We start from the raw sequence: 14609 nt of genomic DNA on the forward strand, positions 1-14609 counted from the left end.
GTGGCTGGAGGCCCTGGCACTCCCATTCTTTCTCTATCTCTATCTGCCTCTTTCTGTTGCTCTCAAATAAATTAAAAAAAAATCAAATTATGTAGGAAAATGCCACAAGGAAACCTATTATTTGTATACTAATTAAAAAATAAATATATTAAAAATATTTTAAAGTGGCACATTCACGTTTATTTGCAGCAGCAACAGAGTCAGGTGTACATGTGGTAGTACGCGTACGTATACACACACACACACACACATACACACATAAATGAATAAAAATGTAAGACTTTCCAAGCAGCCCAGATGCCTGCAGGATGAGCAGTGAGCTCTAAGGACAGGTTCCTGAGTCATCGGGCTGTGCTGGGGCGGGCTTTTCCAGTGAGTCCCTGGGTGCCTGTAAGCAGCCCCTCCCCCTGCTTTGGCATTATCTGGGTCAAGGTGGGGGCAAAGCTTGCAGAGGTAGCAAGGCCAGAAGCACAGCATGAGGACAGGCTTTTTTTTTTTTTTTTTTTTTAATTTTTATTTATTTGAGAGCGACAGACACAGAGAGAAAGACAGATAGAGGGAGAGAGAGAGAATGGGCGCGCCAGGGCTTCCAGCCTCTGCAAACGAACTCCAGACGCGTGCGCCCCCTTGTGCATCTGGCTAACGTGGGACCTGGGGAACCGAGCCTCGAACCGGGGTCCTTAGGCTTCACAGGCAAGCGCTTAACCGCTAAGCCATCTCTCCAGCCCAGGCTTTTTTTTTTGTTTGTTTGTTTTGTTTTTCAAGGTAGGGTCTAGCTCTGCCCCTGGCTGACCTGGAATTCAATATGTAGTCTCAGCATGGCCTTGAACTCATGGAAGTCCTCCTACCTTTGCCTCCCCAGTGTTGGGATTAAAGGCATGTAAATAAACTTTTTTTTTTTTTTTGTGGGGGAGGCACATTGAAGGACAGGTACTTTTTTTTTTTGTCATTTATAGCTTTTATTATGTTGTCACATGCTTCCTCCACCCTCACTTTCTCCAAGGATTTTTTTTTTTTATTAACAACTTCCATGATTGTGAACAATATCCCATGGTAATTCCCTCCTTCCTCTCACTTTCCCCTTTGAAACTCCATTCTCCATCATATCCTCTCCCCCTCTCAATCAGTCTCTCTTTTATTTTGATGTCATCTTTTCCTCCTATTATGATGGTCTTGTGTAGGTGGTGTCAGGCACTGTGAGGTCATGGATATCCAGGCCATTTTGTGTCTGGAGGGAGCACGTTGTAAAGAGTCCTACCCTTCCTTTGGCTCTTACGTTATGTTATTTCCGCCACCTCTTCCGCAATGGACCCTGAGCCTTGGAAGGTGGGATAGAGATACTGCAGTGCTGAGCACTCCTAGGGACAGGTACTTTTTAAAAAGAAACAATTTGCATTCTAAAAGCACTTGAACAGCAAACCCCAAGAAGAGTCAGAAGAGTCATCAAAAATCTTTTTTTTTTTTTTTTTTTGGCAGGGTCTTGTTCCAGCCCAGGCTGACCTGGAATCACTATGTAGTCTCCAGGTGACCTCACACTCACACTCCTGCCTCTGCTTCCCAGGTGCTGGCATTAAAAGCGTGCGCCACCATGCACGGCTCAGTCAACAGTCTTCACCAGCAGTGGAGCCTGCAAGCTACATGACTGGACAGACAGGCAAAACGTGCCCACGCGTGCTGAAGGAGCCAATGGCAGTGAATACTGGGAGGACCCAAGACTTACCAAGATGACAGGAAAAGACAGTCCAGTGTGGATGCGACTTCTCTATCCCACCCACCAGGGTTTAGGAAACAATGCAGAAGGAAGTAGCAGAAAGAAAATCAGTGCTACCTGAGTGTGGTGGGGCGCACCTTTAATCCCAGTGCTCAGGAGGCAGAGGTAGAGGAACGCTGTGAGTTCAAGGCCAGCCTGAGACTACATAGTGGCTTCAAGGACAGTCAGAGCTAGAGGGAGACTCTACCTCAAAAAACTAAAAATAACAACAACAAAAAATCTGTGCTGCTCTCACTACTTTGCAGGGAAGCTTCTCTATGGAGATGGCAGTAAATACTGAGGAGACTCAAAACTCACCAAAGAGGCTATGGAGAGTTCGGTGCTTAATAACACATCTTCATCACGATCTCCAAGACTTAGGGAATATTGCAGAAGAGGGGACAAAAAGAATGTGAGAGCTACAGGGTAGGAAGGAGTACTCGGGGGTACTGTCCCCTGGACACGAACTGACCAGTGCATTCATGACCTCACGGTCGTCACTGCCCCAAGAAGACCTGCATGTATCTGAGCGCATCAACATGCTGACACAGAGGACGGAAGAGGACAAAGAGAATGAGATGTCCTATCCAGGTGAGGTAGCACATGCCTTTAATGCCAGCACTTGGGAGGCAGAGGTAGGAGGACTGCTGTGAGTTTGAGGCCACCCTGAGACTACATAGTGAATTACAGATCAGCCTGGGCTAAAGCCAGACCCTACCTTGGAAAAAGGGGGGGAAAAATGAGATATCCAAACAGAAGAACTACTTGGAATGGGGGGGCTCACTGGAACACAGGTGGTGGAGGGTGGATAAAAGAGGGTAATGGGAGGGGAAGACAAATTAGTATGGTCATATGTCAAAATTCTCAATTAAAAGAACTAAAAAAAATTTAGCAAAAGTTTAAAGTACTTTATACAAGCTATACTTGTATGGTTTCTTTTTTTTTTTTTCCTTTCTTCTCTCCTTCCTTCCTTTTTTTCTTTGAGGCAGTATCTCATGCTATAGTTCAGACTGGCCTCAAACTCCTGGCAATCCTCCTGCCTCAGCTTCCTGACTGCTAGGATAATAAGCATATGCCACCATGTCCTGCTATCTAATTTGTTGGGTTTTCAAAAATCATTTTTTTAATTTTAATTTTTAAACAAACTCAAGATGCACATGCCACTATATCTGGTTTACATGGATACTGGGGAATTGAACCTGGGTCCTTAGACTTTGCAGGCAAGTGCCTTAATTGCTAAGCCATCTCTCCAGCCCTGACATTTTATATCATTTTATAATTTCATTATATATAACTGTATAATTATGTATGTATAATGATATAATTATCATTTTATAATTTTGTTTATTTATTTATTTGAGAGAGAGATGGGAGTCAGATAGAATGGGCATGCCAGTGCCTCCAGTTACTACACACGAACTCCAGATGTACGTGTCTTGTGCATCTGGCATATGTGGGTACTGGAGAATTGAACATGGGTCCTTAGGCTTCATAGGCAAGTACCTTAACCGCTAAGCCACTTCTCTATTCCCTTTATTTTATTTTTATTTACTTACTAGAAGGAGTGAGAGAGAATGGGCACACCAGGGCCTCTAGCCACTGCAAATGAACTCCAGATACATGAACCACCATGTGTATCTGGCTTATGTGGGTTCTGGGGAATCAAACCTGGGTCCTCAAGCTTCAAAGGCAAGCAAGTTAACTGATAAGTTATCTTTCCCATCCTCACTTTATAATTTGATCAGCTAGACATACTTCGGTCATAAATTTATGCAAAAGTCTAAGATGCAGAAAATAAAAATTTCCTTTTAGGACTTTTAGTGACTTCCTACCATGTCGGTGAACCGATCGGCACAGGCCATCCGAACCCACTCTGGCGTTGCTGGGCTCCTCACTGTGAAGTCCTCGGCTAGACCCCTTTCTCTGCGTGCTGCGGCCACTGCATCCGTGATGGCAAAGAACACAGATGACCCAAGGAACATCCCGGATTCCCCAAGGCCCTGCAAAAAGCACATTCATTTCAGAAATTTCTACACTACTAGACTAAACTACTAGAGGGCAAGAGCCCAATCTATTTAAAAAAAATATTTTATTTACTTACTTGAGGGCTGCAGAGATGGCTTAGAAGTTCAGGCATTTGCCTGCCAAGCCAAAGGACCCAGGTTCGATTCCCCAGGACCCACATAAGCCACATACACAAGGGGCACATGTGTCTGGTGTTCGTTAGCAGTGGCTAGAGGACCTGGTATGCCCGTTCTCTATCTGTCTCTCTTTTGTCTTTCTCTCTCTGTTTGCAAGTAAATAAATAAAAATATATCTTATTTATTCGAGAGAGAAAGAGAGAGAGAGAATGGGCATGCCAGGGCCTCTAGCCACTATAGAATCCATACACATGTGCCACCTTGTACACCTGGCTTTATGTGGGTGCTGAGGAATCAAACCTGTGTCCTTAGGCTTTACAGGTGAGCACCTTAACTGTTGAGCTATCTCTCCAGCCCCCAATCCTTTCCATTGTTACCTCCTCAGTACCTGATGCAAAGCCTCACACAAATTGGTTTTCAAATGTCTATCGACTGATCTATTGACCAAGTAAAGCTTGAGTACTTATTAAAATCTTAAACCTGCTGGGTGTGATGGCACATGCCTTTAATCCCAGCACTTGGGAGGCAGAGGGAGGAGGGTCATCATGAGTTTGAGGCCAGCCTGGCACTATAGAATGAGTTCTAGGTCAGCTTGACCTAGATTGAGAAGCTGCCTTGAAAAAAAACAAAACAAAATCTTAAACTTTCCAAATCTTTAATCTTCTTTGTTCTATAAGAAAGGAGTCAAGTCGGGCGTGGTGGCGCATGCCTTCAAATCCCAGCACTCGGGAGGCAGAGGTAAGAGGATCATCATGAGTTTGAAGCCACCCTGAGACTCCATAGTCTAGGTCAGTCTGGGCTAGAGTGAGACCCTACCTTGAAACAAAACAAAAAAACAAAAAAAGTCAATGTGTGTGTGTATGCACATGTGCATGCGTACACACAGGTATACACATGAGTTTTTATGAGTGGAAAGTACCCTTTTTATTTTTTAAAATTTGTTTTCCTTTTTTTTTCTCTCTCTCCTCCCAGCACCCTTGCCTGGGCCTGGAGAGTCTTTCCTCTGGTTGACCTTGCGTTGGACCATCTCCCACCCAGCCTGCCTACCTGCCAGCCCTGCACTCCCCTTACCTGATGTCTGCTCACAAATGGGAAGATGCTCAGGGGGTAGTGGCACACTTGAAAACTCTGGGCCAGAAGCTGCTCTAGCAGAAAGTCCCCTTTTTAGTAAAGAATATTCAGTGGGCTGAACTGGCCAACTTCACAAGCAGAGAGAAAAAGACATCATTCTGACTGTAGGTTCAGAGACGCCTTGTGCTTCTAGACCAGAGTGCAGACTTGGGAAAGTTTGTGGACCCACCGTGCGCAGATAGCAGACAGGGTGCAAATGAGTGAGGACGGTGGGGAGTGCTGGGGATAATGGAGAAACAGTCTCCCACATCCTGTCTGAAGGGGACAGCTGGGTGGCTTGGGTCACCTCTGTTCCTTTGCTGTGGGATGTAGGCATTGGGGGCACTGGAGGTGGGATTGGGGGGATCAGAAAGCCCAAAGCATCTAGAGCATATCTGGTGCCTGGCTGGTACCTGTTATTTGTACATAGTACACTCCACAGGCGACCTGCAAACTCATAATTTTCTTGTGAGTGGCTCAAAGGTCCCAGCTACCTGATAATGTTCCCCATCACCGTCAGTGCTGGGGAATGAATTCAGGGCCTTGTACATGCTAGGCAAACATTCTATCATTGGGCTGCAACTCCAGTCCCATATGTGTGTGCTCATATGTGTGGGGGTACACGTGTATGTATGTGCATATATGTGCATGTGGAGGTCAGAGGTTGATGCTGGGTGTCTTCAATTTCTCTATTGTTTATTTTTTTTCCAGTCTTTTTTTTGTTTTTTTTTTTTAATTTTTATTAGCATTTTCCATGATTATATTCCCTCCCTCCCCCTCCACACTTTCCCCTTGTTTATTTTCTTTTTCAAATTATTTTATTTTATTTTATTTATTTATTTTTAATTAATTAATTAATTTATTTATTTGAGAGAGACAGACACAGAGAGAAAGACAGATAGAGGGAGAGAGAGAGAATGGGCGCGCCAGGGCTTCCAGCCTCTGCAAACGAACTCCAGACGCGTGCGCCCCCTTGTGCATCTGGCTAACGTGGGACCTGGGGAACCGAGCCTCGAACTGGGGTCCTTAGGCTTCACAGGCAAGCGCTGAACTGCTAAGCCATCTCTCCAGCCCTTATTTTATTTTTTAAAACACATTTTGTTTATTTATTTAACAGAGAGAAAGAGGGAGGGAGAGAGAGAGAGAGAGAGACAGAGGGAGAGAAAGAATGGGCCTCGGTTTTGTTTGAGAAGTCTTGCTTTGTAACCCAGACTGGCCTGGAATTTTCTCTCTAGCCCTGGCTGGTCTCCAATTCCTGATCCCCTTACCTCTACCTCCCAAGTGTAAGGATTACAGGCATGGACTATCATTCTGATCTGTCTGAAACTCTTGATGGCCTGAAGCTCTCTTTGGACTGCCTTTTTAATTAATTTATTTATTTTTGTTTAGTTTTGTTTTTTTGAGGTAAGGTCTCCCTCTAGCCCAGGCTGACCTTGAACTCATGGTATTCCTCCTACCTCTGCCTCCTGAGTGCTGGGATTAAAGGCGTGTGCCACCATGTCCTGCTTTGGACTGCCTTTTTTTTTTTTTTTTTAATCGGGGACATACTCTAGCCAGGGCTGACCTGGAACTCATTCTGTAGTTCCAGGCTGGCCTTGAACTCATGGCAATCTTCCTACTCAAGCCTCCTGAGTGCTGGGAGTAAAGGCATGCACCACCATGCCCAGTTTAAACTGTCTTTTGCATTCCCCTGTAAATGATTTCCAATCCAGGAGTCCAAAGGTCTTTTGATTCTCCTGGCTTTTGGATTTTCTGTGGCCTCATCACCATAGTCCAGAGGAAATTCCTGGGTTGAAAGGGGGAATCAGTTTGGAAATGATGAAATTCCTGTCTTGTTTCAAAACAGAAAATCAATTCACACTCCTAAAATACCAAGAGATTTGAAAGAAGACTTTACATCCCAGACATAGGTGAAGTTAATCTGCATGAAGCAAAGCAAGCAGGGTTGACCTTTATTTTAATTGCTTTAGTTCAGCCCTTATTAAAGGTTGGATGCTGTCTTTGCTTCCTGACACTACTGACATTTGGGACCAAATAATCCTTTGTTGTGGGGGGGCTGTCTTGCATGTAGAAGGTTGTTTCTCCATACCCTTGGCCTCTGCAGTAGAATCCCTCTACCCCAGTTGTGATTGATAGCAGAGATGTCTCTCTCTATATGTGTAAGGGAGGAAGTAGGAAAAGAAATTATCCCCACGCCAGGTTGAGATCCACTGCTGTAGATTCATTTCTGGGTCTGGCTTTCTGAGCCTTTCTGAGGTGGTGGTAGGGACTAAGATCACAGGAGGATGTGAGACAGGGACATGAACCCAGGTTTTCAAACCTGGCTGCCACACTGCTTTCTAAGATTGCAAATGCACTGTGCCTTCAATTCCACTTATTATTGTATTCTTTTTTTTTAAAAAATTTTTGTTTATTTATTTATTTGAGAGAGAGAGAAAGAGAGAGAGAGAGAGAGAGAATGGGCGCACCAGGGCCTCTGGCCACTGCAAATGAACTCCAGACGCGTGCGCCCCTTGTGCATCTGGCTAACGTGGGTCCTGGGGAATTGAGCCTCGAACTGGGGTCCGTAGGCTTCACAGGCAAGCGCTTAACCACTAAGCCATCTCTCCAGCCCTATTATTGTATTCTTTTGTTTTTGTAGAACCTCACTCTGTAGCTCTGCAACTCACCATGTAGTATAGGCTGGCTTTGAGCTTCCTGCACCAAGCATGAGCCTCCACACTCAGCTCAATATTGTATTCTTCTAATTGTCTTTCTTTCTTTCTTTCTTTCTTTCTTTCTTTCTTTCTTTCTTTCTTTCTTTCTTTCTTTCTTTCTTTCTTTTTTTTCTGAAGCAGAGTCTCACTCTAGCTCAGAGCTGACCTGGAATTCACTATGTAGTCTCAAGGTGGCCTCAAACTCTTGGCGATCCTCCTATCTCTGCCTACCCTGAGTGCTGGGATTCAAGGCGTGCGCCACCATGCCCAGCTTCATTGTCTTTTTTTTTTCCCCTCCCCCTTTGGGTTTTTCTGAGGCAAGGTCTCACTGTAATCCAAGCTGACCTAGAACTTTGTAGCCCAAGGCTGGCCTTGAATTCAGTGATCCTCCTACTTCAGTTTCATGAGTGCTGGTATTATACCTGGAGAAAGAAAGGGAGGGAAGGAGAGAGGAAGAGAGAGAGAGAGAGAGAGAGAGAGAGAGAGAGAGAGAGAGAGAGAGAGAGAGAGAGGGAGTGAGCGAAATGGGCATGCCAGGGCCTCACCACTGCAAATGAACTCCAGATGAATGTGCCACTTTGTGTATCTGGCTTACATGGGTACTGGTGAATAGACCTGGGTCCTTAGGCTTTGCAGGCAACTGCCTTAACCACTAAGCTATCTCTCCAGCCCCACTTAGTTTTTGTTTTTCAAGGTAGGGTCTCACTCCAGCCCATGCTGACCTGCAATTCATTATGTAGTCTCAGAGTGGCCTCCAACCCATGGTGATCCTCCTACCTCTTGCCTTCTGATTGCTGGGATTAAAGGCCTGTGCCACCATGTCTGACACAAATAAAAAGTTCTTAAAATGTAATTCTCTCAAGAAGTCTAAACTTTTAGTCCAAGGTTTAGTGTTTTTTCTTTTGTTTGTTTGAATTTCTTTTGTTTTTGTTTTTTCAAGGTAGGGTCTCACTCTAGCCCAGGCTGACCTGGAATTCACTATGTCGTTTGAGGGTGGCCTTGAACTCTCAGCAATCCTCCTACCTCTGCCTCCCGAGTGCTGGGATTAAAGGTGTAAAGGTGTGTACCACCACGCCCCGCCAGGTTTAGTGTTTTTGGTGAAAGAAGAAATTAACAAAACCAGGTCCATGATCGCCATGAAGTAGCTTGTTCTCTTTCCTGGATCTCGAATTTGTCTAGGTGATTCATTTCTAAGTGGTTTTGTCCAGATAAGCACTACTTTTTTTTTTTTTTTTTTAGTTTCTGAGGTAGGGTCTTACTGAATAGCCCAGGTTGACCTGGAATTCACTATGCAGTTTCAGGGTGGCCTCGGACTCAAAGCGATCCTCCTATCTTGGCCTCCCAAGTGCTGGGATTAAAGGTGTGTGCCACCACGCCTGGCTCGGTTTGTTTTTATTTTGTCCTCTGACTTTCATTGACCACGTTTCCTAAGCCGCTGCTCTGGCCGATGGCCAGCTCTGGTGCTTACCTTGGATGAGTAGATGGTCAGTGGTGTTTGGGATGATGGCAATAAGGAAACGTTGAATTGCTCAGGAACATCTGTGATGGTTGGGATTTTGTACTCATCTGGGCTCCGAGTGTATAGGACACCTTCTGGGGAATATTGCAGCTCTTCGGTGGTATAAAGGCCCATTCCTTGAATAAACGAACCTTCTATCTGAAGGGAGACAATTTCAAGCTTTGTGACACTGTATCCTTTTCTTTTAAAAAAATTATATTTATTTATTTGAGACACACACACAAAGGCAGATAGAGAGCAAGAGAGTGAGAATGGGCACACCAGGACATCCAGCTATTGTAAACAAACTCCAGATGCCTGTGCCACCTTGTGCATCTGGTTTATGTGGGTACTGGGGAACTGAACCTAGCAAGTGTCTTCACAGCTTTTTAAAATGTTTTTTTTAAATTAATTTATTTGAAAGTGACAGAGAGAGAGAGAGAGAGGGAGAGAGAAAGAGGCAGATAGAGAGAAAATGGATGCACCAGGGCCTCCAGCTGCTGCAAATGAACTCCAGATGCGTGCGCCCCCTTGTGCATCTGGCTAACGTGGGTTCTGGGGAATGGAGCCTCAAACCAGGGTCCTTAGGCTTTACAGGCAAGCGTTTAACCACTAAGCCATCTCTCCAGCCCTACACTGTATCCTTTTAAGAAACTCGTTATCCCTTGAACTTTCTTAGAAAGGGGTGTCCACCTAGGTGGGCTGGCACCTACCTGCCCAATATCAATAGCTGGATTTAGGCTGCAACAAGCATCCATGACGATATCCGTTCTGATTTTCTGCCCCAAAATTAAAAAAAAGTACCCCATTAAAAACTTGCTTTAAACATATGATTTTAAAGTTTATTCAATAAGTCTTTTGCTATTCCAGAACCACTACCCCAAATCCTCATCAATATTAGAGTTGTTAAGACATTTACTAAGCTTTTCAAAAGATAGTGGCAAGATTGGCAGTGACCCTGGAAGATGGTTTGCATTCATTGTGTTGACTCCTATTAAGTGACTCCACAGTCCATGGCATGCTTGTGTGTTAGAGAGCCTGGTACATAATTGAGCCTGGCTGTCCACCTCATTTTCACCCTGATTTCACAGTTCTAATAGGATTCATGAAGCCAGGCGTGGTGGAGCACGCCTTTAATCCTAGCACTCGGGGGGCAGAGGCAGAGGCAGAGGCAGGAGGATTGCTGTGAGTTGGAGGTAACCCTGAGACTACATAGTGAATTCCAGGTCAGCCTGGACCACAGTGAGACCCTACCTCAAAAAAAAAAAAAAAAAAGAGATTCATGAGTTCATCTAGTCCCCATGGCAGTGGGATATTGTTGCCATTTTACTGAAAACAAAACAAAACATAACCATATTGCATGTATAAGTCTGACGGCCTGCAAGATTCTGGAAGGTAGCAAGGGCAGAGGTTGAGACCAGTTCTGATGTGCTCATCTGCTACTGTCCTCAAACCTATTTCTTTAGAGGTCAGAGTATCCTTGAGATAATAGAATTTGGAGAAACATTAGCATATCGCTAATTTATTTTGCTAAATTATATTCCCTTTCAGATTAGATAACTTGTCTTTCCTTTAGGAATGAAACCTTCTTCTGGGTAAAACTTATGGAAAGTGATCTTGTCTGAAATGGGACAAAAAATTTAATACATTAAGTTTAGAAGGCACAGGCGGTTTCTTTTTGAATAGTATATTATTTTTATATGGAAATTCCAGAATGAGGCTAAATCTTTTGAAATTCCCATGGAATTAAAAGAATCTTATTCTAGGGTTGGAAGGATGGCTTAACGGTTAAGGCATTTGCCTGCAAAGCCAAAGGACCCAGGTTTGATTCCCCAGGACCCATGTTAGCCAGATGCACAAGGGGGCGCATGCATCTGGAGTTACGTCTACAGTGGCTGGAGGCCCTGGTGCACCCATTCTCTCTCTCCCTCTTTCTCTGTCAAATAAATAAATAAATAAAGTAAAATTAAGAGAATCTTATACTAGTAGTGGTGCACGCCTTTAATCCCAGCACTTGGGAGGCAGAGGTAGGAGGGTTGCTGTGATTTCGAGGCCACCCTGAGACTATATAGTGAATTCCAGATCAGCCTGGGCTAGAGTGAGACCCTACCTTGAAAAATCAAACACCAAAATAAAATCAAATAAAGAATAATAAATAAATAAATAAGAAATTGAATATTATATAACAATGTTGGTTGGGCTCCTTAATGTATAATGTGTGATTTTGTTGGTCTGACATGCCAAGAGGAAAGTTCAACATAGCTTACCTTGTGAGCACCTGTCAGACAATCAATTTCAACTTCAGAACATGCAGCTCCATAGACATAGTATGGAAATGGGTCGCCCTCCCCCTCCTCCCAGTTCATGAAGGCCTTGTAGCCCCTAAAGAAAGAAAGTGCTTTAGATTGGGGATGAGGGGCAGAAGATGCAAAGAATGTCAATTCCTTTAAGAAAAACCACTAGCATTTTATGATAATAGTTCATTTGATTGATGTTTATTTCAAACAACTTTTTTTTTTTTTGGTTTTTTCCAGGTAGGGTTTCACTCTAGCCCAGGCTGACCTGGAATTCACTGTGGAGTCTCAGGGTGTCCTCGAACTCACGGCGATCCTCCTACCTCTGCCTCCCGAGTGCTGGGATTAAAGGCGTGTGCCACCACTCCCGGCTCAAACAACTTTTAACTCATTTAAACTGCTACCTTGAATGTCCAACCTGGTTGGGTGTTTGCCTGTTTTAAAGAGGGTACTCCCCAGCTAGGCAGTCTGAAACATGAGCTGGAGTCCTGCCTGCACACTGGGAAGCTCCACTGATCTTGATCAGTGTTCCAGAGGGACTCCATCTGCCATGCTAGGTAAACCAGTGTTCTGATGGTAACCGAGGGCTGGTGAGAGAGAGCTGGTAAGTCAATTCATTAATGTATACTGGAAGATAGATAGATAGAAGATATAAGATAAATTTATACTAGAAGATATATAATTGAATACTGCTGTTTCATTATTATTATTATTTTTGCAGTGCTGGGAATCAAACTCAGGGCCTTGCCTAGGCCGGACAAGCACTCTACCCCTGAGCTACATCCCTAGCCCTAACAATATATTCAGACTGAGTACTAGATTGCTTTCCTCTTGATCTCAGGAATTGGGAACTCCTTAGGTACAATGCACTGGGTTGAGCCATCTCCTCCTTTTTGTTTTTTCTCCATGAGCATTTCCTTTTGTGGGTAGTTTGGTGGCTTTATTTCACTGAATTATAAAAGTAATATCATATACTTCTTGCATTTGATAACCAGCTCTTCTGTCTTTGCCTTATTTAACTAACATGAATTTTTTTGAGATGCTCTCCTTGACAGATACTGCATAAGGAATTAGTGGTTATTACTTTGTCCCAAAACGAGGCTGCTTCCAAAGAGAAAGGTTTAATGATAAAGGGCAGGAGCGTTGTAAAGTTGAGTTGCAAGTTATTTGTAATGATGACATTCTTTTACTACTTGCAATAAAGTATCGTAGGGACAAGGCCATAGGTTCAATCCACAGTACCACAGCCTATCAATCAATGTAAATAATGATGGTAAGAGTGTTTTAAAACCTACTATGGTATTTTAAAAGATGATTTGTTTATTTATTTGGGAGAGAGAGAGAGACTGAGAGTGAGCCTGAGTAAACAAGGGCCTCCTGCTCCCTGCAAATAAAGTCCATATGCATGTGCCACTTTGTGCAGCTGGCCTTATGTGGGTACTGGGGAATGGGACCTGGGCTGTAAAGCTTTGCAAGCAAGTGCCTTTTAACTGCTGAATCATCTCTTCAGCCCCATTAATCTTGCTTTAGATATACCACCCAGGGGCTTATGTGAACAGAATTTTGGGACTAGGAGAGATCTTCATGATTGTGTAATATGATCTCATTTACAAACCAGAGAACTGTGGCCCAAAGCAACTGGATTACTTATACTTTTTTTTTTGTTTGTTTTTTTATTTTTTGTTTTTCGAGGTAGGGTCTCACTCTGGCTCAGGCTGACCTGGAATTCACTATGTAGTCTCAGGGTGGCCTCGAACTCTCCGCGATCCTCCTACCTCTGCCTCCCAGTGCTGGGATTTATTTATACTTTTTAAGCTAAGTCAAGATACTATTTGAATTTTTACCTGAAATATCCAGTGGCTGAAAGACTGATTCTTTGTTCAAATGCTGCTTCTATCTGCAAAATGGACATATTTAGGAGGTATTAAATAAATACATTTGATAGGTGAAAATAAAAACATTCTAGCTGCGTGTGGTGGTGCACGCCTTCAATCCCAGCACTCAGGAGGCTACAGACTACAGAGGGAGTTACAGGTCAGCCTGGGCTACAGCGAGAACCTACTTTGAAAAAAAGAAAAAAAACCCAACCACTCTATGTATGAAAATTGACAGCTGCTCATTGTTACAGGTTCTTTGCAGGCATTATGAGAGTACTCAATAGAGTTTCTCCTTAACTGGTCCATTTACAATTTCCTCCTGATGGAGTTTAAATGTCTGGATTGGGGGCTGGGAAGATGGCTTAGTAGTTAAAGGTGCTTGTTTGCAAGGCCTGCTGGCTGGGGTTCAATTGCCAAGCCACCACATAAATGTCTGGCATTTGTTTGCAGTTGCAAGAGGTCCTAGCATGCACACATGTGTACACACCCACACACAAATCAATTTAAAAGTCTGAATTGGACAAAATATGAAATAGAATCCTATGATATGGATGGTATACAGAGTAAGTTCAAAAGTCCTTTAGGGCACATGACTCAGTCGATAAAGACTTCAAGCTTGAGTACTCAAATTCCATCATACCCCTACCCCTTGTAAGAAGCTGAAAGATGGCTCATCAGTTAGTGCTTGCTTGAAAAGCCAGACAGCCTGTGTTAGATCCTCCAGTTCCCGTGTATCACTAGATGCAGAAAATGGTACATGTATCTAGTGACAAGAGGCCCTGGAATGTTCACCCCTTCTCTCTGTCATTCTCTCTTTCTCTGCTGTTAAATAAATTTTAAAAAAGTATTGAAAAAATAAGAGCTAGGCATGGTGGCCCAGCACTCGGGAGGCAGAGGTAGGAGGATCATCATGAGTTTGAGGCCACCCTGAGACTACATAGTGAAATCCAGGTCAGCTTGAGCTAGAGTGAGACCCTACCTTGAAAAACAAACAACAACAACAAAAAAATTTGAAAAAGTAAAAAGCTGGAAGTCATGGAAGTCTTCTATAATCCCAGCCCACTGACAGGGAGATGGTGGGAGGCCTCAGAGACAGGAAAATTTTCTGGAAGCCGGCTAGGAGCTCAGCAAAGAACAAGAGCCGAGCCATATCTCAAGACTGGAGTGAGATCCAGAGGAGAAACCCTGGCTCAAAAGAGGTGGAGAGGTGAAGACCAACCTGAAAATTTTCTGCTAACCTCCA

General features: G+C 43.7%; 1 protein-coding gene across 1 annotated transcript in view; it reads right to left on the bottom strand.

The window, feature by feature from the left end:
• Positions 1–3567: 3567 nt before the first annotated feature.
• The window catches only part of LOC101617188 (aldehyde oxidase 2), an 88753-nt gene continuing 77711 nt past the window's right edge, over positions 3568–14609 (bottom strand). The window contains exons 31-35 of the mRNA XM_045148365.1: positions 13334–13386; positions 11463–11577; positions 9909–9974; positions 9166–9354; positions 3568–3750 (exon numbers count right to left, since the gene is read on the bottom strand). Of these exons, the coding sequence (XP_045004300.1) occupies positions 3568–3750; positions 9166–9354; positions 9909–9974; positions 11463–11577; positions 13334–13386 (606 nt within the window). The remainder of the gene's footprint in view (positions 3751–9165; positions 9355–9908; positions 9975–11462; positions 11578–13333; positions 13387–14609) is intronic.

The sequence above is a fragment of the Jaculus jaculus genome, chromosome 4 (genome assembly GCF_020740685.1).
Source record: "Jaculus jaculus isolate mJacJac1 chromosome 4, mJacJac1.mat.Y.cur, whole genome shotgun sequence".
Taxonomy (NCBI): domain Eukaryota; kingdom Metazoa; phylum Chordata; class Mammalia; order Rodentia; family Dipodidae; genus Jaculus; species Jaculus jaculus.